The 26,053-nt window shown below is 36.1% G+C and overlaps 3 protein-coding genes across 8 annotated transcripts in view; 2 read left to right on the top strand and 1 right to left on the bottom strand.

Moving 5' to 3' along the window:
* LOC148277106 (uncharacterized) overlaps positions 1 to 5,062 on the top strand; it is a 44,914-nt gene extending 39,852 nt beyond the window's left edge. For 4 of the 5 annotated variants that reach the window (XM_088233321.1, XM_088233320.1, XM_088233323.1 and 1 more), the window contains exons 15-19: positions 369 to 446; positions 831 to 947; positions 1,876 to 1,949; positions 2,613 to 2,716; positions 3,216 to 3,688. In XM_088233321.1, coding sequence (XP_088089447.1) covers positions 369 to 446; positions 831 to 947; positions 1,876 to 1,949; positions 2,613 to 2,715 — 372 coding nt within the window. In that variant the 3' untranslated portion in view covers position 2,716; positions 3,216 to 3,688. Of the gene's footprint in view, positions 1 to 368; positions 447 to 830; positions 948 to 1,875; positions 1,950 to 2,612; positions 2,717 to 3,215 lie in introns of all 5 variants that reach the window. The other variant, XM_088233319.1, reaches the window with a different exon arrangement.
* A 6,559-nt stretch (positions 5,063 to 11,621) lies between these two features.
* Positions 11,622 to 16,626, top strand: LOC148277105 (ejaculatory bulb-specific protein 3-like). Its single transcript, XM_088233329.1, has 3 exons — positions 11,622 to 11,776; positions 13,980 to 14,176; positions 15,301 to 16,626. Coding segments are annotated over exons 1-3 (348 nt in total). The 5' UTR covers positions 11,622 to 11,774; the 3' UTR covers positions 15,450 to 16,626.
* Positions 16,627 to 18,605: 1,979 nt separating this feature from the next.
* LOC148277103 (trypsin-1-like) overlaps positions 18,606 to 26,053 on the bottom strand; it is a 38,307-nt gene continuing 30,859 nt past the window's right edge. Inside the window, exons 7-11 of one of the 2 annotated variants that reach the window (XR_015823590.1) lie at positions 25,660 to 25,821; positions 24,072 to 24,166; positions 22,400 to 22,560; positions 19,430 to 19,737; positions 18,606 to 19,296 (exon numbers count right to left, since the gene is read on the bottom strand). Coding sequence is in view for 1 of the 2 variants with exons in the window: in XM_088233328.1 (XP_088089454.1) it covers positions 19,567 to 19,737; positions 22,400 to 22,560; positions 24,072 to 24,166; positions 25,660 to 25,821 (589 nt within the window). In the remaining variant the exon portion in view is untranslated. Of the gene's footprint in view, positions 19,738 to 22,399; positions 22,561 to 24,071; positions 24,167 to 25,659; positions 25,822 to 26,053 lie in introns of both variants that reach the window. The other variant, XM_088233328.1, reaches the window with a different exon arrangement.

Genomic DNA, 26,053 nt, shown 5'->3' with positions numbered 1-26,053 from the left:
AGAAACGTTAGACTGCCAACTTAAATGGGCTAATTAGTTTTTTCTTTCTAAAATAATGCGCCAAAGTTCATGAAAAGCCCTGCCTACAAAGTTACCCATACACGCTTGATTACAACTGAAAAAAAACTCACACACACGTTTTGTTCGCGTAAACAACAGCCGCAATATCAACAAAATAAGCATTCGTAGTTTGTGCCTTGGCCGCCCCTGGCCGATGGCGGCGCGCCGATCGGTACTTAACCGAATTATATCTGGCGCATTTTTCAAATTTTATTTGTAATTTTTTTTGTTATTTTTGTAGCCTAGTAGCGACACTTAGCGTCGACGACTGTCGTCGCTTCACTAAAATTATGTCGTTTTGTTACCAGGAGGTGATGAGTTTAAGGGAGGAGCGAGCCGAGCTGAGGGCACGTCTTAAAGCACTCCGGCCACAAGGAACGCGACAGGTGTGTATTGAAATTATTCGTACAGTGTAAAAAAATCAATCAGCTATTTATTTATTAGCGCCCAAAAGGCTTTTACATGTACCGAGGTTATAAACAATTTACAAATACAGTGAAACCCCCTTTTTATTATCAAGAAACAGTTGAAACTGTTTCACAAAAATAAATTACAGTATTACTAATGTTAGTAAACATCGGTATATAATAGCTTGCTGACTTTTCATGTCTACTGGTTTTTTCGGGACACCCACTACACCAACATGCCAATATTAAAATAACTTTCAACCTCTTGAACTCTTTTTTTCCATCCATCTTTAATTTCCTCAGTTTTGTTCCTTCCCCGATGGGGTCTTAATGCGCATAATTTATTTTTCGTCTGTCTTGCAGAGGAACTGTTCTAGCGGGGCCGAGGAGGGGGAGAGCGAGCGCCGACTCCTGGAGGCTTTGGCCAGGGAAAATACGCTCAAGGCGCGGCTGCAACGTCTCATGGCTTCCATCGATCAGGTAGCGTGTTCGCAAATTCGCAAATACCCAACGAAAAAAATTGCCCAAGCTTTATACTTTTTATCGTCATTCCATGTTGGAACATATGGTATCCACAGAGAGCCTCGGCTGCCAGCTCCCGTGCGTCCTATCTATACTAAATCTACTGCAGAAAAATTGTAAGAAATGTCCTAATTGGAGATTATTCATATACCTGCGATTTCATTGAAAATATTTTGCATTTTTCAATCAATACCACAATGTTTTTTTTTTTTTTGAATTTAAAAAAAACTTGTTTAAATAATTTTATGTAGGTACTTAACCTTAAAAACACTTATTGAATTGGCATAAAATGCATACAACGATTTTTTCCCTAAACTTTGTGTTTTTTTTTTTATATGGTATCACTTTTTTTGGTATGGCACCACAGAATTTCAACTGTCATTTACATCGCGGCAAAACTGTTTCACACTTTTATGATAACTGTTTGAACAATCTTCTTTTCAAACTATGTTCATAACTTCAAATAATATTTGTATTGCCAAATTTTTATACTTTCTGCATCGTAGTTTATTGATGTAAAGACTTTATTCTTCCTAAACATGCGGCAACCGCATGTCGCAATTTAGTAAAATGTCAAAATTAGACACTTCAACAAAACGGCCAGTACTACTTTGAATTTAGTGAGACAATAATTTGCACATTTTTTTAATTACCTCGATTTTATTATCGGTGTCTTTTGACAGATCAAATGAGTTTTGAAAAATTTTCAACGTAAAACCGGGGTCATGAAAAACGTTAATTGGGGGAATATTTGAATGAGAATTTATGGAAAAAATGCGACCTAAACATTTTGGTGTAAAAAGCGGGAAAATGTTAAATTGAGGAACGTAAAAACGAGGTTTTACTGTCTACTGTATAGAGATGAAAGTCTTTTGTTTAATTTTAGGTCGGAAGGAACTTAGAGAATAATGAAGAATTGAAAAGGGATACCTGTCCACGTTGCGGTACCAACTCAGAAAGGTATGTGTATACATAATTAATTTATTTTCTGTATGTATTCCTCACTAATATTAACTCATAGAAATGTGTTCCCAACTAATGCTACAACTCACACAAATGTGATCCTAACTAATTTTACAACTCACAAATGTGTTCCTAACTAATTTTACAACTCACAAATGTGTTCCTAACTAATTTTACAACTCACACAAATGTGTTCCTAACTAATGCTTCAACTCACACAAATGTGTTCCTAACTAATGCTTCAACTCACACAAATGTGTTCCTAACTAAATTTACAACTCACACAAATGTGTTCCTAACTAATTTTACAACTCACACAAATGTGTTCCTAACTAATTTTACAACTCACACAAATGTGTTGCTAACTAATCCTACAACTCACACAAATGTGTTACTAACTAATTTTACAACTCACACAAATGTGTTCCTAACTAATTGTACAACTCACATAAATGTGTTTCTAAGTAATGCTACAACTCACACAAATGTGTTCCTTACTAATCCTATCACTCACACAAATGTGTTCCTAACTAATCCTACCACTCACACAAATGTGTTCCTTACTAATCCTACCACTCACACAAATGTGTTCCTAACTAATGCTACAACTCTCAGTCACTATATGTAGTATTATGATACTGAAAACTTTGTTGTTTCCAGAGCCCAAGTGCTGGACAGCCTAGAGCAAATAGCCTCTCTGCACACCCAGGAGGTCAACGTTCCACGGGAAGATGAGACGGGGTGTCCTGGAAACAGGGAGTGATGTGAGATGTGCTATTTTGCGTATTATTTTATTTATTTATTTAAAGTCTTTAAATTAAATACAGTTTACATACATATGCATAAGGACGGGCATATTGCCCTTAAGAAATTTCTTCCTACCCACCCAAACCGTTCAATTTGAGATAATCAGTGGTATATGAACATTAGGGTAAGCGGATATTTTTTTCTTCCGAATTTTGAAATAAAAGTGGTATAAAAAGTAGCCTTTTGGATTACTCGTAATGCAAAAAATATTCAATACTACTTTTAGCCCTCAGCCCGAGTTAGAAATTTTTGAAAATTTTTATTTTAATGAGCCATTGTTTTCGTAAAAATTAGCCAGGCGCTCAACGGAATCAGTTCCGGGGAGTGTAAACTTTTTGCATTTCGGTAGTTTCAAAACGTGTTTGAATTTGTAAGCAAGTCGCATTATGTATATATTTATTGTGATGCGCATTCCAAATGGTTGATCCGTATAAAACTATGTGTGTTTTTTTTCAGGTTAGCGAAGGAGTGATCGTATAGAAAGTCCCAAGCAACCTGCTATACAAAAAATACCAACATATCTGCATCGAAGACCCTTTCTTACTAAGTGCTTATCCTTAGGCTGCGGATCCCGGCTACAGCCATTTTCTGTACTTACTCGCCCACTGTAATCTCTATATGCATTTATAATCTTCATTTTTGTTTGGTAAATTCGACTTTTAAGATTTTAAAATTGTAATTATCATTAGTTTGTATCTTCCTTGTGTTAATACATTAATTAATTTCTTTTTCAAAGGGCCCTTTGGCCATTTATGTTGAAAAATGTCTCTTCGAATAGCATCCAGTATACATTTTAAGGTGATTTTAATTGTATAATATTAATCTTGTGTAAGAAAATGCATTTATATTTTTAATTATTAAAAATGAAGCCAACAAAGCCAATAATGGAATAATTATATAATAAAGAGTCAATCTATTTCAAAAAAGAAGGAAAAGCTCTTAAAAAAGTATCAAAAGGCAGGGTTCGAATGAAATAATAAAATTAGCAAAATTATCTTTAGTTACAACAGAGACAGAGAACATTTTGAGTGTGTAAAATGGCCACTTCAATCAGCCAATGACAAGTCATAAGGAATTTGTATATCTAGGAAGTATGTTTACTAGGGATGGAATTACTGACTGATATTGAAAGGAGGGTGAGAGCTGGAAACAGAGTGAACGATGCACTCAAATCAACCTTGGCAAATAAATATTTGTCGCTAGAGGCAAAATTAGCCGTTCACAACGGAGTCCTGGGAGTATGGGAGCGAAGTACGACTTGGAAAAACGGGGGTGGGCTGAATGCTGTCGAAATGCGATCTCTCAGGCGAATGTGTGGTAAAACTATGTACGGTAGATGCGCAAGTGTCGCGATCCGTACATTACGTAAGGATGAGATAGGCATTTTGGACAAAATCAAGAAAGGAGCTCTGCGCTGGTTTGGACATGTAGAGCGAATGGACAGCGAAAGAATGGCTAAAAATGTTTGCAATGCGAATGTTGATGGACGCAGAAATAGAGGAAGACCGAGAAAGACATGGCATGACCAAATCCAACAAATACATTTCAACCTTCGGTTTGATTCTGTCCAAACTTGTAGTGAAAAGGTCGTGAACTGGTATTCTTCGAATATTTTAACGCTCCGCAACCAACGGGTTTCAAACACGCTGATTCGGGCAGGTATCGGTTACCGAAGCTCTTGAAGATTCGCTGTCCCCTGATGATATTCCAACAGCCGTTTGTAATTTTTTTTTTTTACAAATTAACCTAAACAAACTTTCAATAATAAGTCTAATTTCAATACATTCGTAGATTAGTAGACTCGGCCAATTCAAATGCAATTGGATTATCATCTAAAAATTTCCGCGGGTTATGGTGCTGTGTAGTCCCTACACATGCAAAAAATGAGAGATTTTAAATCTTAAAAGTGTAATATTCATCGGCAATTGCTTCAATTATTTATAGCTGAAGTCAAAAGTGATGGTGTTTTTCATCTAATTGCTAAAAACGTAATGAATTCACGCTCTCAGTGCGCGCAAAAGAACCGCCCCCAACGAAAGCCGAGCAGCTACTAATACTAACGCAGCTAACGGGCGCCTGGGAGAAGCACAAGAAACTTCGCTGTCCGCGAGTGACGCATAAAAATTATCTCTCTCGCTCCCAAATATACCCGTGTTATCGAGAGTGAGACGTAAAGAGTGTGCGAGACAATTATATATTAGGGTTACTATTTTACTACGAACGCAGCATGCGGCACATTGGTGAACTTTCTGTTGTATCGGCGATATCTCAGATTTCTGATTAAACGCTTTTTATGTTCCCAATAGGCATTAATTATTTTTAAAAAAAAACGTTTTTACCAATACGCAAATGTATAACGAAGGAATAGGGAAAATCTCAACCCATAATTTATTATATTTATGGAGATATTAAAGTTATTAGTTGCAATGTGTAGTAGCTACACATCAGGAAGGGAGAGTTGAAAATAACATATTTTATTCGGTTATCAAGGCCTATATGAGGAGATCCTTCCTTTATCCCCAGATTCCGTGTCGCACAGCTGACGGGCCCCATACTATGCAAAATACTGCGTAATTTCTGTATAAAGCACTTGTTTATCGAAATTTTAAGAAAAGTACCTAAAAATACATGTAGAGACATTGGCTCACATATTGTAATGTTTAAAATATCAATTGTATGATTCGGCTTCTAAAATACTAAAATATTACTATTGCTTCCGTCACGCTGTATTTTCCTCGGGGTAGGCAGAGAGGATTCAATTCAATTCAATTAATTTATTTAAATATAATATATACATTACAAACATATATTTAATACGTATATATTACAAAAAAGAAAAAATCCATGAAAGAGACTCGTGTCAAAGTAGTAGGAGAATCCTGCTCCGCAAAACCCCTTCGGATACATGGAACAGATCAACATCCAAAGCGATGTTGTTCAGCGTAGCGATGGCCCTTCCAACGGTAGGGTGGTCCTGCATATCCGAATATGAAACAATCTATGCTTACGCTGTCTTAGGTCATTATCAGGTACATACAAACCAATGCTCATCATAATCTCAGAATTATCAATCACACCGCGCAACAATCGATAAAAATATGTAGTCAAATCCACATTCCTTCTAGTCTCTAAACTGTTGTAGCCGAGCATACCCTGGGGAGACTCGGCCGGGCAGAGCCGAGGATAATACCCGCACTCTCATGTAGAGATATCTCAGAAACTTCTTTTGGATTTCCTCTATCATAAGAGAGTACTCCAGTTCATGTGGCCCCCGAATCATCGAGCCACTCTCGAGTCTACTTCGCACCGAGGAGCTGTAAAGAGTTCTCAGTACGCGGGTATTTTCGAAAACCCGCAGTACGCAGAACCAATCCTAACATCTTCAATGCATTACCACTGATTGTCTCTGTGTTCATGAACTGTCAGGGTGCTCACAAATCTAACGCCCAGATCCTCGACATTCGATGTTCGAATCAGATTCTGGCCATTCATTTTGTAGCGAAAAATAGAGTTTTTGGGCCCCAGTGAAGGACGTGACCGAACACTCGGAAACATTAAACCTAAGTTTGTTTCGCCTTCCCCATTCAGATATATCCGCTTGGAGAAGACGGAAGTCGTCAGAAGTTGTCACCTTTAAGAATAGTCTTAAGCCATCCGCAAACTGAAACGCCACACTCTTCGATCCTCTTGTATCATATGGGAGTAACCTTTGAGACCTCATTAATGTTTCAGTCACATTTTATTATATATATATGTTCGTTTAGTAAGATATATACAAAAATCAAAAATGTTATCTGTGTGGATATTCGCTAATAAGCGGAATGGGGAATGTTGTAGTACTTAAAGTGGCCACTTAACCCAGCCAATGACAGGTCATAAGCCCTGTAAACGCTCGAATATCCATAATCCTGAATTTGGAAAAAAATTCTACCCCATCTCTGTAGGGATATAAATAAAAAATATATATATATATGTGTTTGGATAATTTTCATTGCGCCATTTTTGTGAAAATCACCAATAAATAGTACAATAAATAAATATCGCAACACGTCTTGCAGCTACAGAGCGCATAGACGGTTGGGATTCTAGCTCCTCATCTCCAACTATGATATATAGGAGCTAGATTACAGCACGTCTTGCAGCTTTTTTTTTTTTTATATGGGAGTTGCTTTATTATTTACATTACTTATAATATTCAAGGTTTATATTTCAAACGTGGATTTTTCTGCAATGAAATTTCTTTAAATTTATCTAAACTGTTGGGATCAAGAGGGATATACTCATGTGGGCCAATCAGGAACTTCACAGCATTTGCTCACGTGGAGAGGAAACCACTTAAAACTCTTCAGGAGAAGCCAGCCTGTGGCAGCAGTCAGCAGTCAACAGGCCTGCCGTTCCACTAGAAAAGTGTTCGGCATTTTCTTCGGCATGTCTTGCAGCTACAGAGCGCATGGACAGTAAGAAATCTAGCCCCCATTTACATTTTTGTATTTTATTTGACAATAAAGTTTAGAGTTTAAGTGATATTTTAAAAAACGAAATAAAAAACAAATTTATAAAAATAGAAGTTAGATTTCAACGAGTCTTGCAGCTACTGAGCGCGTGGACGGTTGGAATTCTAGACCCCATTTACTAAATTTAGATATTTGATAACATTTACATAATATGATAGCTAACATCACAAAAAGTCTTGCAGCTACAAAGCGCATCGACGAGTGGAATTTCCGCAACATAAGAATGATTTTGAAAAAAAAGTTTAAAGTATAAAAAGAATGTCAATGTGTGTCATTTACCTTCCAAGATGTTGGGTAGGTTTGGTTGCTGCCCGTCTGTAGTTGGACTTGATGAGGGAAATTGATACGTATGATGTGTTTAATCATGTCAGTAGGTTCAAATGGCTTTTGGTACAGTCACAACATGCACAGGAACACGTGAAGTAATAATATAGATGGTTCTATCTCCTCTGCCTACCCCTATGGGAAAAAAGCATGATGATTTGTTTGTCTAACTAAAGAACTGTATTGATATGTGAGCCCACCATAGGTTTTTAACTTCAAATTAAACCTTTAACAAATCAAATTGAATCTTTTACAAATCAAATTGAATCTTTCACAAATCAAATTGAATTTTTCAAAAATTGAAAGGAAATCCAGTCCCTGCCTACAAAATTTTTGACAAACTCAAAATATTTTTTATTAAACCAATGGCCAGTCAGTTGTAGTATTTAGGTGAAATGAATCAGACTGGTGAATCTCACCCACACCAATAAAGGTTTCATCTATTTTCAACATCACAAAAATCAACAGTAGACTTAAAAAAAATATTGATTTTTCAAACATTCAAAATGCTGAATGTTCCACAGTGCGTAAAGTGGTCGCTCAAATCCGCCAATGACGGGTCATAAGCCCTGTAAATGCTTGACCTCCATATTCCCTAATCTTAAGTGTTCTCCACCCCATTTGCAATATGTTAATTTGTAAATGATTCCATTTGAATTGTGAAAGATTCAATTTGATTTGTGAAAGATTGAATTTGGAGTGGTAACCCCGTATTATATATGTATACATTCTTTGCTAAGTATTAAAATAGTGTCTTAAGATTAATCTGTCGAGTGATCTGTATAAACTGAGATGTGTAAAAGATTATATGATTATGTGATAAAGTTACGTGCTTAAATATGTTAATATGTAATATGTATTGGAAAATGTTGAAAATATATAATTTTTTGCGCAAAACCAAACTGTTTTTTATTTTAAAATTTATTTCAACAGAGAGGGAAAACATCTTTGAGAAGAGAATAAGTCTAGGCACTTAAAGGGCTTATTTATGATCTGTCGTTGGCTGGTTTGAGTGGCCACTTTACACACTGTGTAACATTCACCATTTTGCCCATGTTTCAACATCCACATTTCCTGAACTCCTCCATCTGTTGACTTTTGTGAAGCAAAAGAGCTGAAACCTTTATCACGTGGGTGAGATTTATCCGGCTGAACCAAATCCCCTACTATAGGCAACGCCTGAAAACAATTTTCCAATTTTTGTACTTCTTCTTTTCACCATTCTGCCCACGTTTGAACACCCACTTTTCCTCAACTTTTCCATATGTTGATGAATGTTACACAGTGTGTAAAGTGGAGGTCTAGACATTTACAGGGCTCATGACCTGTCGTTGGCTGGTTTGAGTGGCCACTTTACACACCGTGTAACATTCACCATTCTGCCCACGTTTGAACATCCACATTTCCTCAACTCTTCCATCTGTCGATGAATGTTACACAGTGTGTAAAGTGGCCACTTAAACCAGCCAACTCAGACTCCGATATTCATTATCATCATCATTCCCTTTCCGCAACTAATGGTGCATAGGGCACTGCATTGGTATACCAATCGCAGCGTATCTTGATCATTTTTGTTACATGAATATAAGGTGATCAGTCTTACGCTTCAGGTACCAGTCTAGGAACTATGAAATATTCGACGTCATTAAGTATTAAGACGTCAAACCTTAACCATGACGGTATAGTCGAAGATAAATTCCATCGAGCGATTACGAAGATACACTACCGACCTTCAAGTTTTGGATAAGGTACATTGATATATTTACGCACTAAAGTGACAGCTTCAGTATGACGTCATAGTAGAAGGTAAAATTCTCCCGACCGATTACGAGGATACGCTCCGATCTCCCCACCATCAAGTTTTGATGTAAGTACACCGGTTTGCACCGGCGGGTCTAGAACCCCTCGATACGCATATCTATGCGTAAAAGTGACAAAAATTAGTTCCACCGAGCCATTTTTTCTTTAATTACAATTTATTCAAATTTTTAATCGTTCTGAGATTGGCCCATTTTTTTTTAAAAGCCTATTAAAAAAATGAGAGAAATAAGTCAATTTTGAAGTCGAAATCAATTCCGACATAACTGTTCGTTTTGAAAACGAACGCCTAGATGCAAAAAGAATGTGGCTAGATTCTGCCCTATTTAATATATAAGAGTATCTAGGCGTAAAAAATGTTGCCACCATAAAAAATATAAGTCACTATATTATCTGTTTGATTATCTTTCTGAGTGTACGTATCGAGACATTAAAGGAGCTGGTTTTGCTAACAACAATCTAATCTAACTAATTAACAATCGAGCTGGTTTCGCTCGGTAGATAAATACAGACGATCATTAAGCATACCGTCTAATCCATTGTCAAAAGTCGTATAAAAATCAAGCGAGCATTGGGTAGAATTATGATTAATTGGAGTTTGAAATCACTTTGAAGTGGGCATTTTTTATCTCATTTAAATCAGAACTATTTTAAATTTTAGTTAAGTAAGGAACGTGGACTAAATTTTCGATGTCATTCATTGGTTGGATTCGATCGTATGACGTCGAGATGACAAGTCGGTAGAACATACCGAGCTAGATGGAGATAGTATAGAAGTTAAGTGCACCGTCTCGATGTGTACAGATGAAGACAGCGTTCATAATCGCGGCACAGGAGTTGTCTAGGGGTTGGCCGTGCAATGCAAATATTTACATTTTGGGTATGTTTCCGTGCAATTTTCAGTCCCAGAAATTTACCCGTGTGAAACAGCCAAGCGGCTTGTCTGCACAAGATCTTGTACCGTTGAATACGAGCTTAAGAAACGTAGCGCTATCAAAGTTCAGAGGTTATAATATAAAAACTTTTATCTTCTTTAATTATATTAATTAAATCACTATTTCAACCTAGCCGGACCGAAGTGGGGGATTAAAATCCCCCAAAGACTTGGTGAATTTCACTTTATGTACATCATAAGCATTCGGCAAACTATCAAAAATGAATAAAATACACAAATCAGTAAAATATGTGTACGCGAAAACATGAATAAATTATTGCGCGGTCATAAACACTTCCGACGTTTTATTCCCCTGACGCCGTATACAAGCAGGCGCTGGGGTCGTTTGGTCCCCCAAAGGTTTTCCATTTTTTCCCAATTTCCCGATTAACGATCGTCTGTATTTATTATTGGTCCCCCAAAGGTCCCCCATTTTTTCCCAATTTCCCGATTAACAATCGTCTGTATTTATTAACCGATTGATTACAAAGCCGGCGTTAAAGGCGTTAAATCAAGACCAATACGTACGAGAGGAAAAAATATCGCTCAAACGTACTCCCGTATTTTCTCCCTGGATTATGGCACTACAGCGGTGATTTTTCTACACACTATAGATATTTACCCATTTTTACGCTATAACTCTGCCAACTTCCGCATGTTAGAATTTTGCCATTTGCCTGCATCTGAACATGTTTACATCATCTGACCGCCGCTCCGCCACATTCATCATTATATTTGCAAATAACTTTAGTGAAAGTGCCGATTTCATCAAAAAGGAAAATACTACCCGGAAGCCAGGACAGGAAGCCCGTTATCTGTCATAGTGGAAGGTAAAATTCTCCCGACCGATTATGAAGATACACCACCGATCCCCCCATCATCAAGTTTTGGATAGGTACATTGATATGTAATAAGGGGAAGCGTACGTCACGGTACACATATCTACGCACTAAAGTGACAGCCTCAGTATGACGTCATAGTGGAAGGTGAAATTCTCCCGACCGATTACGAAGATACACCACCGATCCCCCATCATCAAGTTTTGATGATGTAGGTAAGAGTACATCGATATGAATCAAGGGGAAGCGTATGTCACGGTACACATATCTACGCTTTAAAATGACATAGCTTCAGTGTGACGTCATAGTTGAAGGTAAAATTCTCCCGACCGATTACGAAGATACACTACCGATCCCCGCACCATCAAGTTTTTATATTTAATATGATTAGCATGTTTTTAAGCACGTCGATAGTTATTAGTGATTGAGCCACAGTGGTTATTTGTCTTTCGAGGACACACTTGCAAACGAACGTTGCCTTTTATACTAACAGATTTATTTATTTCTTTATCAAAATGATTTCAGAGTTTCCCAGCAGTTTGAGATAACCTTTCCAGTTGCATTGACGCCTTAGGAGAACGCTATAATGTAAGTCATTCATTTGTGAGATACAAGTAAATTGTATTTTTTGTTTTATTTATTTAATTATTAACGGACATTGTCCATGTAAACAATTTATAGGGTTTAAATATTACAATAAAAGAATAGTTTAAAACATTTTAAAATAAGAAAAGAAGCATTGACAAACATAAGGGACATCGAGACAAGATCTGGACTATTTATTTAGTGCTCGTTTAAATCCTTGTAAACTTAAACCAAAAAAGTCCAGATCTTGTCTCGAGTTAACAATACAACCAATATACACATCTTTATTGGAGAATTAAGGTCATAGTTTGTTCTATGCTGATCGATGAACAATATTTCATTGTTTCTCAACCGGAGTCGGAATATTGAATTCGACTTGTCCCAGTAATGATGGAACATCGATTATACCATTTAGTATGCCAAACATGGAGTCAATATTCGTTTTTGTAGATTTGAAATATTGAACATGGACTCTATATCAGCATAAGAATAATGACCTCTCTCTAGGCCGAGCATCCGCGCTACTTTTCGAAGCGAGCGATGTTGGACTGATTCAATGTGATTTATGCATTTGAAAAGAGACCAGAGCACTATTCTAGGAGGCATATTCTAGAAGAGGGGGAACAGTCGAGCAATAAAGAGTTTTGATTGTACGGACATTAGTAGCTGAGTGGATGTTATAATGGAATGAGGGTTGACATGTGTGTAAATATTATTGCACAAGTGTCAAAAATATATAAAATATGAAGAATTAGAGATAAAACAAGATTATATTATAGAAACTAAGTATAAGACAAAAAAATGTGTTTTAAAATGCACATTTTAAATGTTAATTTGTTACAATCAAACGGGATCAATAAGGGAAAGTTCAAATTATATTCAAGAGCTAAATTTATAAGTGGAGAGTTCTGGGCATAGTTCGTACGAACTGCTGGCACATGAAATAGAGAGCTCAACGTGTGACGGGTGCATTTAATGCTATAAGTGTAAAATGTCACTACAAAGTGAAAAATGTTTTTGATAACAATAATACAGGGTGTTCATCAAACCCTGTCACATCCGAAACCACGATGATCAGTATGAGCAAGAAGACATATTGGGACATTAAAATAGAGAGAAACGAGGAGGAGGAAGGGGGAGTCTGATACACCATTAACCGCGCTGCCGCGCCCCCCTCGCTTCTCCCCTGCAGAAGTAAGCAACCATGTGTTTTTTTTAATATTTTCTTTCAAAAAAATTTCTTCGTTTTAAATATTTTTTTTAATATGCTTATATGTCTTCTTGCCCGTACTGATCATCGTGGTTTCGGATGTGACAGGGTTTAAAGAACACCCTGTATATTCTAAAGCTATTAATATTTACATAAGAAAATTTCAAAAAAGATTTTCTTCCTAGGAAGAATTCGAAAAAAAATAAATAAAAAGAGTGCAGAACTTATATACAAAACAATAATTGCCCCTCATTGGGACTATTGCTCTACTATATTATATTTAGCTAACGAGGGAGACATAAACAAGTTTGAAATACTACAAAATAGAGCAATGAGAATTATACTGAAAAAAAGCAAATATAATAGTGTTGAAAAAATGAGAAAACAATTGAACTGGATAGGAATAAAGAAAAGACCGTTGTATAATGTATTTGTATTTATATATAAAGTGTTTAATAATCTCATGCCAAAGTATTTTATAAGTGAAATTATATTAAATAGAAATGTACATAAATATAGGACAAGAAATAGAAATAGGATAAGACTACCACTTACGAAAAAAACAAAATCACAAAATAGCTTAATGTATAAAGGGTTAAAACTGTATGATGAGATGCCTGAAAGTATGAAGAATGAAAGAAAACTTACGGATTTAAAAAAAAAATGTTATGTTTATTGTAATAATGTAGTTATGTAAGAAATATTTAATAAGTATTTGTTATAATTGTAAATATATTAGTTAATATACAATGTAATATTAACTAACTTAAGTAAATAAATAAATAAAATAATAAATTATTGCCACTAAAATAATATATAAATAATCCCGAAAGTCGTTCTTTAGGACCCATGGACGAAATAAGTGGAATAAAAAGTGAAACTTTTGAGTGACCCTCTACCGACCTATGACTGACCGTATTTACCATCGCCCTATAACCTTATCACTTACCACCCGTAACCTTTTACCTATGCTGATGAGGGGTGAATTCGTTCCAGGGAAATCGTGGCCAGGATGTATTCGCTGGCAGTACTGGCGGTCCTGTTCCCCTCGGCCTCGGAAACTAAATATACGTCCGAGTTTGATAATCTGGATGTCAGCGCCATTATGAAATCACCCCGGCTCAGACAATCGTACCTCGACTGTGTGCTGTACGACAAGGAATGTACGAGCAAAGCTCAACTTACCCTTAAAGGTATAATTACATTCATTTTTATTCATTTATTTAACACTTTTCTTCTTCATTTTTCCCTCATCCGCCCCTAAGTGGAGCATGCGGACATCGCCAGTTGCCTCCAGGAGACCCCATCGCCAATATAACTAACTCCTTTGACGTTACTACAAAGTTATGTCGTCACCTTTTCTGACAACTGTCATTCTAATCATGTTTTTTTTTTTTTTTTTTTTTTTTTTTTTTTTCATGGCATTTTTTTTTTTTTATTTATTTTTCAAAAATATTTACAAAAAATTCTTAAATTAAAGTCCTGCTGAGTTGCATACATACAACTCGTCAGCAGGTTCTTATAAATTACATTAATTATTTACACTTAGCCTACATTAACTTACATTTAAAGCTGATTTTATATCAACAATGTTTGAGTATGTCCAAATGCTTGCAGACTGGCTGAGTTTCCTCCCTAGGGAGTTATTCATATTTAAATTTATTTCAACAGAGAAGGAAAACATTTTTGAGAAGGGAATATGGAAGTCTAGGCATTTACGGGGCTTATGACCATGTTATACAGTATGTAAAGTGGCCACTTAAACCGGCCAATGACAGGCCATAAGCCCTGTAAATGCCTAGACTTCCATATTCCCTTCTCGAAAATGTTTTTCCTCTCTGTTGAAATAAATTTAAAACTGATTTTATATATTTCATCATCATCATTATCGTTCCCGTTCCGCACCTAATGGTGCATAGGAAACCTGGGCAGAATGGTGAATGTTACAGTGTGTAAACTGCCACTTAAACCAGCCAATGACAAGCCATAAGCCCTGTAAATGCCTAGACTTCCATGTTCCCCTTCTCAAAAATGTTTTCCCTCTCTGTTGAAATAAATTAAAAACTGATTTTATATATTCATGTAGATTTGAAAAAAATCAATTAATACGCTAGATACAAATGATTTTTCGTGTGTCAATATAAATCACTCCTTAAATGTTACTACAAAGTTATGTTGTCACTTTTTCTAAAAAATGTCATTCTGTATAGTCTTGGAGTAATAATATTTAACTAGTAGTAACTGAGTAACTTTTACCGAAATATTGTAATTACCCTCTGGGCGATTATAAATAAGTAAATATAATTTTTAATTACAGAAAATTTGCCTGATGCAGTTGGCTCAAAATGTGATAGCTGCACCGTCAAGCAGCGGAGGAACGCCAACCGGATAAAGAAGTACTTCTCTGAACATCTCCCCGAAGTTTGGGAGGCGTTGAAAGTCAAATACTCCATCCCTCGATTCTAAAATATCCAGTGGAACTCCATGTATCCGAATCCCAGTAAAAAATAAAGCTGTTGCAATAAATTTCTTCGTCGAAGCAAATACTTTCGCTGACTTTGGCTGGTTTTGAGACATATTTTTTTATACTGCTTTACCATTTGTTTATTAATGATGTTGCTAAATCATTCTCTCACTCTCGTTTTTGGCTCTTCGCGGACGACAACAAAATTCTCAAAATAATTCAAACTTTACAAGACTGCTTTCTTCTTCAATCAGACATTAACTCTTTTAACCGATGGTGTAAAGTCAATAAATTAGAACTAAATATTAAAAAATGCAAAATAATGTCATTTCATAGGACAAAACAACCGATTTCCTTCGAGTACCTATTAGAAAACTCCGGAATTGATGTAGTTAAGTCCAGCAGAGATTTAGTAGGAGTTGTTTTGGACTATAAACTGACATACAACGAGCATATAGATAAAACAGTCAATAAATCACTGAAATTACTTGGCTTCATTAACAGAATATCCTCTGATTTTACTAATGTCCGTACAATCAAAACTCTTTATTGCTCGACTGTTCGCCCTCTTCTAGAATATGCCTCCGTGGTCTGGTCTCCATTCTATGTCAATCGCATAAATCACATTGAATCAGTCCAACATCGCTTGCTCCGAAAAATAGCGCGGATGCTCGGACTAGAGAGAGATAATTATTCTTATGCTGAAATAGAGTCAATGTTAAATATTTCTAGTCTACAAAAACGTAGAACTAATATTGACTCCATATATATGTTCGGCATACTAAATGGTATAATCAATGTTCCATCATTACTGGGACAAGTAAAATTCAATATTCCGACTCGTAGATTGAGAAACAATGAAGTACTGTTCATCGATCAGCATAGAACGATGGCCTTAATTCTCCAATGACCCGTCTTTGTCGTATTGTTGACTCGAGACAAGATCATCAGGAGTTTTTTGGTTTAAGTTTACAGCGATTTAAACGAGCACTAAATAAATAGTCAAGATCTTGTCTCGATGTCCCTTATGTTTGTCAAAGCTTCTTTTCTTTTTTTTATATCTTTTAAACTATTCTTTTATTGTAATATTTAAACCTTATAAATTGTGTACATGAACAATGTCCGTTAACAAATAAATAAATAAATACAAATGTGGGGTCCACGGTCCATAATCGATAATAATGTCTGGATAATTTATGTAGGGCAATTTTTGTGAAAATCACCTCAAGGGCGCTGTACAGTAAATAAATATCCCAGCACGTCTTGCAGCTACAGAGCGCATGGACGGTTGGGATTCTAGTTCCTCGTCTCCAATTATGATACATTACAATTATGATATATAGGAGCTAGATAACAGCACGTCTTGCGGCTACAGAGCGCATGGACAGTAAGAAATCTAGCCCCTATTTACATTTTTATTTGACAGTGAAGTTTAGAGTTTAAGTGATATTTTAAAAAACGAAATAAAAAGCAATTTATAAAAATAGAAGTTGGATTACAACAAGTCTTGCAGCTACTGAGCGCATGGACGGTTGAAATTTTAGACCCCCTCTACTAAATTTAGATATTTGATAGTTGATAACATTTACATAATATGATAGCTAACATCACAAAAAGTCTTGCAGCTACAAAAAAATATAAGAATGATTTTAAAAAGTTAACAATAAAAAATAATTTAAAAAACACAATAATAATACATTGAGCAAAGAACTAGTAAGTATGGCAATAACACACACGTGTTTAATTAGTTCACCTGTTGCTCAATCACGAATAAATATCAGCGTTTAAATTTATTTCCACAGAGAGGGAAAACGTTTTTGAGAAGGGAACGTGGAAGTCTAGGCATTTACAGGGCTTATGACCTGTCATTGGGCTTATGACCATGTTATACAGTGTGAAAGATACTGATCGGGAATTTGTGTTACGGAAAATACATGTCAAAGAAAATATGTTTATTTAACTTTTTGTGCATGATATCAATTGTACGTTGGTGGGCTTATTGCCATTTGGCAATTTCTTCCAACCAACCAATAAAAAAAAAGTTTTGTAACAATGTTTGAGTATGTCCAAATGCTTGCAGACTGGCTGGATTTCCTCCGTAGGGAGTTATTCATATTTGAATTTATTTCAACAGAGAGGGAAAACGTTTTTGAGAAGGGAATATGCAAGTCTAGGTATTTACAGGACTTATGACCTGCCATTGGCTGGTTTAAATGGCTACTTTACACACTTTTTAATTCACCATTCTGCCTATGTTAAAACATAATAATGATAAGTGGCCACTTTACACACTGTATGACATAGTCGTAAGCCCCGTAAATGCCTAGACTTCCATATTCCCTTCTCGAAAATGTTTTCCCTCTCTTTTGAAATAAATTTAAGTATGAATAACTCCCTACGGAGGAAACCCAACCAGTCTGCAAGCATTTGGACATACTCAAACATTGTTGATATAAAATCAGCTTAAAATGTAACATGATTAGAGTGAAAATTGTCTGAAAAAGTGACAACATAACTTTGTAGTAACATCTAAGGAGTTATTTATATTGACACACGAAAAATCATTCATATTAATTAATTTTCTTAATACAATGCTTGACACATAAATCAACATGAATATATAAAATTGTCGGCCTCGTGGTGTAATGGTCAGCGCGTTAGCCTGCCATGCAAGAGGTCTCGGGTTCGATTCCCGACAGGGGTTGATGTGAAATATTTATTTGAATGGGTGTTTTCACACTAGAATATTCCATAGTCCCTGGCCTGGTACCTGAAGCGTAAACCTGATCATCTTACCTTCGAGTAACAAAAATGATCAAGAAAGGCTGCGATTGGTGTACCAATGCAGTGCCCTATGCACCATTAGGTGCGGAAAGGGAACGATGATGATGAAATATATAAAATCAGTTTTAAATTTATTCCATCAGAGAGGGAAAACATTTTTGAGAAGTGAATTGGAAGTCTAGGCATTTACAAGACTTATGACCTGTCATTGGCTGGTTTAACTGGCAACTTTACACACTTTTTAATTCACCATTCTGCCTATCTTAAAACATCACTATTGTTTACTGTGTGTTTAAGTGTTTTTTCGGAAAGATAAATAATGTAAATATTTGTTCATTATTTAGGGATAGATTCGAGTATTAAAATCGCCAACATTGTCAGTATATTGATAGTTTTATTTAAATAACAATATTTTGAAATTGTTCAAATGTTTGTAAACAAAAGACTGGATTTCACCCCCTAGGCATTCTCATTAAGGGAAGGATAACATTTTATATAAGGGAATTCTAGGCATTTACAAGGCTTATGGCTTCGCCCGAGAGATTGCATTTTGACAGCATTCAGCCTACTTTCATCCCCTCCCATACATCAGGGTCGGGAGCATGACTCCATTGTGAACTGCTAATTTCACCTCTTGCGACAAACATTTATTTGCCAAGGTTGATTTAAGTGCACCGTTCACTCTGTTCCCGGCACTCGCCGTCCTTTGAATATCATCCCTAGTAAACATACTTCCCAGATACACAAATCCCATTCACAAAAAAACTCACACGAGAGGTAGTATCATACATGGTCAATATAGTGCAGGTAATTGGTCAAATAAACCAAAGTAGGGAACAAAATGCCCAACACTCCTCTAGTGGAACGGCAGGCCTGTTGACTGCTGACTGCTGCCAACAGGCCGGCTTCTCCTGAAGAGGTTTCCTCTCCATGTGAGCAAATGCTGAGAAGTTCCTGATTGGCCCACATTTGTAATCCCTCCTGATCCCAACAGTTTAGATAAATTTAAAGAATTTTTATTGCAGAAAAATCCGCTTTTGAAATATATACCTTGTATATTATAAGCTTGTATCTTTAAAGCAATTCCCATATAAAAAATAAAAAATAAATAAAAATCCCATTCACAGTAATTTCACATTTAGTCATACTTTCATTTAAATCATCTCTATCGCTGGGTGAAATCCAGGCTTGTGTCTACAAACTCTAAATATTGTAAGACAAAAAAGTCCGGGGACGTCTGTATGAAAAGGCGGAGTGACATGGCTCGGCCGTTTGTATGCGCGGGATATAAAATATTCAAGCTGCGCAGTGAGATTCTCTCCGTGCCGTGTGCCGTCAGTTCCCCGGCCACACGATGTCCTCGATCCACGGCACGTAGCTGGAGACGCGCGTGTAGACCGCCGGCAGGCCGGAGCCGCATCCGTAGCCGAAGCTCGTGATGCCCAGGACGTAGAACACGCACTGGTTGCCGGCGGACGTGATCACGAGAGGACCGCCGCTGTCGCCCTGAAACAGACGCAGATGGATATAGAACAGAGATAGATTATAACCGTCGCCGTTCGGGCAGGCCGCCAACCCAGAAACACCATTTCGAGAAGTCGCACTTTGAGAGCTTGGAAACCGTGGAAAAATCTGATTTGTGTTTTGAAGACTTTACACAAACAACACATGAGTTCGGTAGTTTTTTTGTTTTTTTTTAAATTTAAGATACTTAATAGTCTTAATACAACTTAATAGAAATATAGTTCACTTATGATTCATCCGAATATTTTGTTGAGAACATCACCATCAAGCCGTACGGTTGTCAGGGCCGAACACCGCTTTGGCCCGCAACGCATAACCCGATGCAACGTCAGCTCGGACAAGTAATCAAACGCCGTGCAGCGAAATAATATGCACATTTCATCTTGGCATTTCGTGTCGCCCGTCCATCGGCTCCTCGCCAGTGTTCGTAATAATAAATTCCTTCTGTACAAAAGTATAAGGATATAACTCGTGTGTATCTACTCAATAAATAACTTCAAATGTGATCCATCTTTCTCATTTAACTTCAAATTAATTCACCCATCCAAACAATTAATTATATACAATATTTGAGTTTGTCCAAATGTTCGTAGACAAAAGACTGGATTTCACCCCCTCGGGGGTCATTAAGATTAACAAATTACAACAGGGATGGAGAATACCTTAAATAAGGGAATATGGAAGTCAAGGCATTTACGGGGCTTCTGACCTGTCATTGGCTGGTTTCAAACAAACAAACTCAAATATTGTAATGAAACCAACTGGTCCAAGAAGAAGTTTAAAAATTGAAAAATTATTTTCAGGTGTTGCCTAGTATGGGAAATAATTCAGTCAGATGAATCTCTTCACAACAATAAAGTTTTCAGCTCTTTGACTTCACTAAAATTAACAGATGGAAGAATTGAAGAAATATGGATGTTCAAACATAGGCAAAATGGTGAATGTTACACAGTGTGTAAAGTGGCCACTTAAACCAGCCAATGACAGGTCATAAATCCTGTAAATGCCTTGACTTCCACATTCCCTTATTTAAGGTATTCTCCATCCCTGTTGTAATTTGTTAATTTATTATTTATTTATTTTACAGAACAAACAATTAACAATGATATAATAACAAAAAAAAGATACGGTTTAAAGACATACCAGCAAACTTTCTAAATAAAAATCATACATATTAAATTGTGTGTTTGTGTGTATGTGGGAGTAAGTGTTCAGGTGTGTGTAAGTGTGAGCATCATTAAATAGCAAGTGGGATCGTATCGCATCCAGAAAGAATCAGTCTTAATTTATTTTTAAATAAATTAAGGGGCATGTAATATAGCATGGATTAACATATTACAACAGAGATGAAGAACATTTAAGATAAGGTAATGTAGAAGTCTAGGCATCTACAGGGCTTATGACCTGTCAATGGCTGGTTTAAGTGGCCACTTTACACACTGTGTAACATTCACCATTCTGCCTATATTTTAACATATATATTCCTTCAATTCTTTCATCTGTTGATGTTTGGACAAACTCAAAATATTGTTGATAAATCCACCTGGTCCATGAAGAAGTATAGAAATTAAAAAATAACATTTTCGGGCGTTGCCTAGTCTAGTATGTAGGTGAAATAATTCAATTAGATGAATCTCACCCGCATAAATAAAGATTTCAGCTCTTTAACTTCACAAACATCAACGGATGAAAGAATTGAAGGAATATATATGTTCAAATATAGGCAGAATGGTGAATGTTACACAGTGTGTAAAGTGGCCACTTAAACCAGCCATTGACAGGTCATAAGCCCTGTAGACGCCTAGACAGCTATATTACCTTCTCTTAAATGTTCTTCATCTCTGTTGTAATATCTTTCTATGTTTGTTATGTATTGTGGACTCCACACAACTTAAATAGGAAACAATTTGTAAAATAGCAGGTTTATTATTATGGATAACTTAAATAGCGCCATTTTCATAATATAATATCTCAAGGGCGCTTTACATAGTGATTCTATAGTTAATTAGTTTTTTTATTGAAGCTTTTAAATTTGTAATTTAATTAAAACAATTTATTTTGTTGTCACATGCTACGGATTCATTCAAATGATTTAGAGAACAAGTGGGTTTTAAGTTTTTTCCGAAACATCACTTCGCTCTCACAGCCTCGCACATCTGCTGGGAGAGCATTCCATGCCGTGGGGCCTGCGACCGCAAATGCGCGTTCACTAAATTTAGTGCGCTGTTTGCGTAGAGATACAATAACTCTTCCTCTCGCCGTAGACGTAGCTGATCTAAGCGTGAAACGCCTGTCAGCTAGTTCATCTGGAATGCAGAGTTCCCTTAGATATTCCGGAGCAGAGTTGTGCAGTGACTTACACATAAGCCAACAGAGTTTGTATTCGACCCTCTGTGGAAAACGTAGCCAGTGTGGTTCCCGTAGTGGAGTGATATGACTGAACTTAGAGATTCCGAAAATAAGTCTTGCTGCGGCATTCAATACAGATTGTAGGCGAGTCAATTTGTTCATTGGTAGACCTGCGTAGATACTACTACAATAATCGACTCTAGATACTACAAACGCATTTATTGATTGACGGGCGGCATCGACCGGCGAATTTCAAACCTCAGACCTCCGTAAATGAAATGGGGGTTGTATTCACCTGACACGTGTCATTTTTTCCTCCAGTCAGGTCCCCGGCGCACAGCTGGGTCGGCAGTATGCCGTCCCGGAGCTTCTTTCCGGCGTGTATCTTCTCCTTGCACATGCTCGGGATAATCAGATCCAGCTGGACCTTCATCAGGACGTCGGACTGCTCTTCCGCTAGAAGGAAAACATACAAATTTATATTTACTATAGTCTACTTTAAGTCACATCTTAGTGAAAGGAAACAGTTTGTAAAGGTAAATAATTTAATGAAGTCACTGAAATTAAATATTTAGGTGTAATGTTGGATTCAAAACTTACATTTCACCAAAACGCTAAGATGGTAATAAATAAGATTGCAAAAAAAATATCAATTTTGGGAAGGATCAGAAGATTTATTGATAAGGACTCCTGCAAAACTATTTACAAAGCAATTATTGAACCACACGTTAACTACTGTAGTAGCATTTTATTTTTATCAAACAAAGAAAACATAGATAAACTAACTGTATTACAAAATAAAGCCTTTAGAATCATTTTGAAAAAAAACAGATATACGAGGGTAAAGTCGATGGTAAATGAAATGAAATTATTAACATATAAACAAAGAATATTTTACAATACAATGATATTTGTTCATAAAATTATAAACTCTAATAAAAAAACAGAATTTTGGAAAAAAATTGATCGGAACCAGCGTGAACACGATCACAATACTAGAGAAAAGAACAAAATTAGACTTCCATTTGGGAAAAAGGCAAAGTCACAAAATTCAATTTTATTTAAAGCAATTAAAAAGTATTACGAAATGAAAAAAATATTTATGAAGAAAAAAACATATCAAAATTTAAAATAATGGTCAAGACATATGTGATAAACAATTTATAAATTAAATATATTTGCAATGTTATTATTAGAACACACATAACAATATGTATGATATGTGTGCCCTACTTTAAGATTTAAATTAAAAATAAAATAAAATCATCTCAAACAGCATTAATGTATCTTCGGGTGTACCACAGAGTCATCTGCAGGCGATTACTATTACTTAATTTAACTCGGAAGAGTCTTAAATACATAAAATAAAGTAATATGCTAATTTAAAATACTTAACTTCAATATCAATACATAGATGGCGCTCCAACACGCTTGTGAATGGTTTCTCATTTAATAACATATATACAAAAATCAAAAATGTTACCTGTGTCGATATTAGCTAATAAGCGGAATGGGGAATGTTGTAGTACGTAAAGTGGCCACTTAACCCAGCCAATGACAGGTCATAAGCCCTGTAAACGCTCGAATATCCATAATCCTGAATTTGAAAAAAAAAATTCTACCTCATCTCTGTAGGGATATTAATAAAAAATATGTACCACAGGGTGCTCACCTTGCTCCCTCGCTATTCAATCTGTTCATAAATGATATAAAAAATGCTATTCTTAATTCATCAAGTTCTTTCAATGTATCTCGGTGGGCACGAATGGAGGTGGAGATGTATTTTAGTATTCGCATGTCGGTGTAGGGCGTGTCCTGACGAAGAGGCGGGTACGTCTCGAAACCGGTAGACTTAAAAAGTCGGTATGTGGTTATATACACACTAATTTTTATTAAGATTAGTTAAAATGTTCGCCCAAAAAGTTAATGTTTTAAACATAAATAATACAATGTAACAGTTCACTCACTGGACCCCAGTTTCCCCCACCCAGTAGCTATGGCCTTTTCCTTTTGTATATTTTCCGTTTGCCACAAGCAAGCGGGTCTGATTGTGCTGGTGAATCTGGAACACACGGTGAAGAGATTGTCAGTCAAGAAATAAACAAACATGCCTAAAACTAGTTCAATTTAAACATGTAGAGTTCATAGTCCATAATCGATGACACACACGTTCTAAATCATTTCGCCTGAAATAGTGCGATTACTACAGCCTGCGGTCTGTATTGAATGCTGCAGCGAGACTTGTTTTTGGAATCTTTAAGTTCAGTCATATCACTCCACTACTTCGGGAATTACACTGCCTACGTTTTCCACAGAGGGTCGAACTCGGGTAGGAGCTCCAATCAACCCGTTGTGGACGTTTGCTGTTTTCAAACAAATTGATGTGGACATTTGCTACTTTCAAACATATTGATGTGGACATTTGCTGTTTTCAAACAAATCGATGTCTACATTTACTGTTTTCAAACAAATTGATGTGTACATTTACTGTTTTCAAACAAATTGATGTGGACATTTGCTGTTTTCAAACAATTAGATGTGTACATTTACTGTTTTCAAACAAATCGATGTGTACATTTACTGTTTTCAAACATATTGATGTGGACATTTGCTGTTTTCAAACAGATAGAAGTGGACATTTGCTGTTTTCAAACAAATTGATGTGGACATTTGCTGTTTTCAAACAAATCGATGAGTACATTTACTGTTTTCAAACAAATTGATGTGTACATTTACTGTTTTCAAACAAATTGATGTGTACATTTACTGTTTTCAAACAAATTAATATGGACATTTGCTATTTTCAAACATATTGATGTGGACATTTGCTGTTTTCAAACAAATTGGTGTGGACATTTGCTGTTTTCAAACAAACGGATGTGGTCATTTGCTGTTTTCAAACAAATTGATGTGGACATTTGCTGTTTTCAAACAAGTTGATGTGGACATTTGCTGTTTTCAAATAAATTGATGTGGACATTTGCTGTTTTCAAACAAATTGATGTGGACATTTGCTGTTTTCAAACAAATTGATGTGGACATTTGATGTTTTCAAATAAATTGATGTGGACATTTGCTGTTTTCAAACAAATCGATGTGTACATTTACTGTTTTCAAACAAATCGATGTGTACATTTACTGTTTTCAAACAAATTGATGTGGACATTTGCTATTTTCAAACATATTGATGTGGACATTTGCTGTTTTCAAACAAATTGGTGTGGACATTTGCTGTTTTCAAACAAATTGATGTGGACATTTGCTGTTTTCAAACAAATTGATGTGGACATTTGCTGTTACACCGTATTTTTAACACTAAATTTGAGGTACCTATGATTTCTTTTAGAAATATTTGGAAGAAATGATTGTATAGACTCATAAACAGAGTTATTTTGGAAAGTTTTGTACATTTAGGATTAGGTCTTCGAAGGCTTATTACATGCCGTATAAATTAGAAGCCTGTAAATGTCTAGACTTTCATATTCCCTTTTCGAAAACGTTTTCCCCTCTGTTGCAGTAAATTCAGGTTGCAATTTGCCTAAAGTAAATACTTACGTCACTGGGCTTTGGAGCTGCAAGAGGGCAATGTCGTTGTACCGACTGCCGGCCGCGTAGTTGGGATGCATGTGGACAGAGGATATGGCCACGTCTTGCCAGAAACCCTCGTCACGGTTTACCAAATTGTGAGCTCCTAGCCGAGCCACAGTCGGCGGCGAACTATAAACAGCGAATAAATTAATAAAAAATAATATACACATTGATGGATATGAAGAAAAGGGAAATGTGTAAACACTGTAAAACATTCAACATTCTGCTCAAGTTTGAGCATGTAGATTTGTGACTTTTGGACACAGGTATTTTGAGTATTATGCATTTAAAATCTATAACCTACTTCCACTGTCCATTCAAACAATTAGTAACGAGAAAATGTTCAAAAAGGCTATAAAAA

This window comes from Micrasema longulum, unplaced genomic scaffold (assembly GCF_059751315.1).
Source record: "Micrasema longulum isolate JH-2025_06_02 unplaced genomic scaffold, ASM5975131v1 h1tg001083l, whole genome shotgun sequence".
Classification (NCBI taxonomy): domain Eukaryota; kingdom Metazoa; phylum Arthropoda; class Insecta; order Trichoptera; family Brachycentridae; genus Micrasema; species Micrasema longulum.
The sequence above is the reverse complement of the archived record's forward strand: the minus strand, read 5'-3'. Positions and strand labels throughout refer to the sequence as shown.

Bases quoted from the DNA above. Each gene is read 5' to 3' on its own strand.
- LOC148277105 (XM_088233329.1), top strand. The intron at 14,177-15,300 runs GTATAATTACAT...TTTTAATTACAG, and splicing joins AGCTCAACTTACCCTTAAAG to AAAATTTGCCTGATGCAGTT.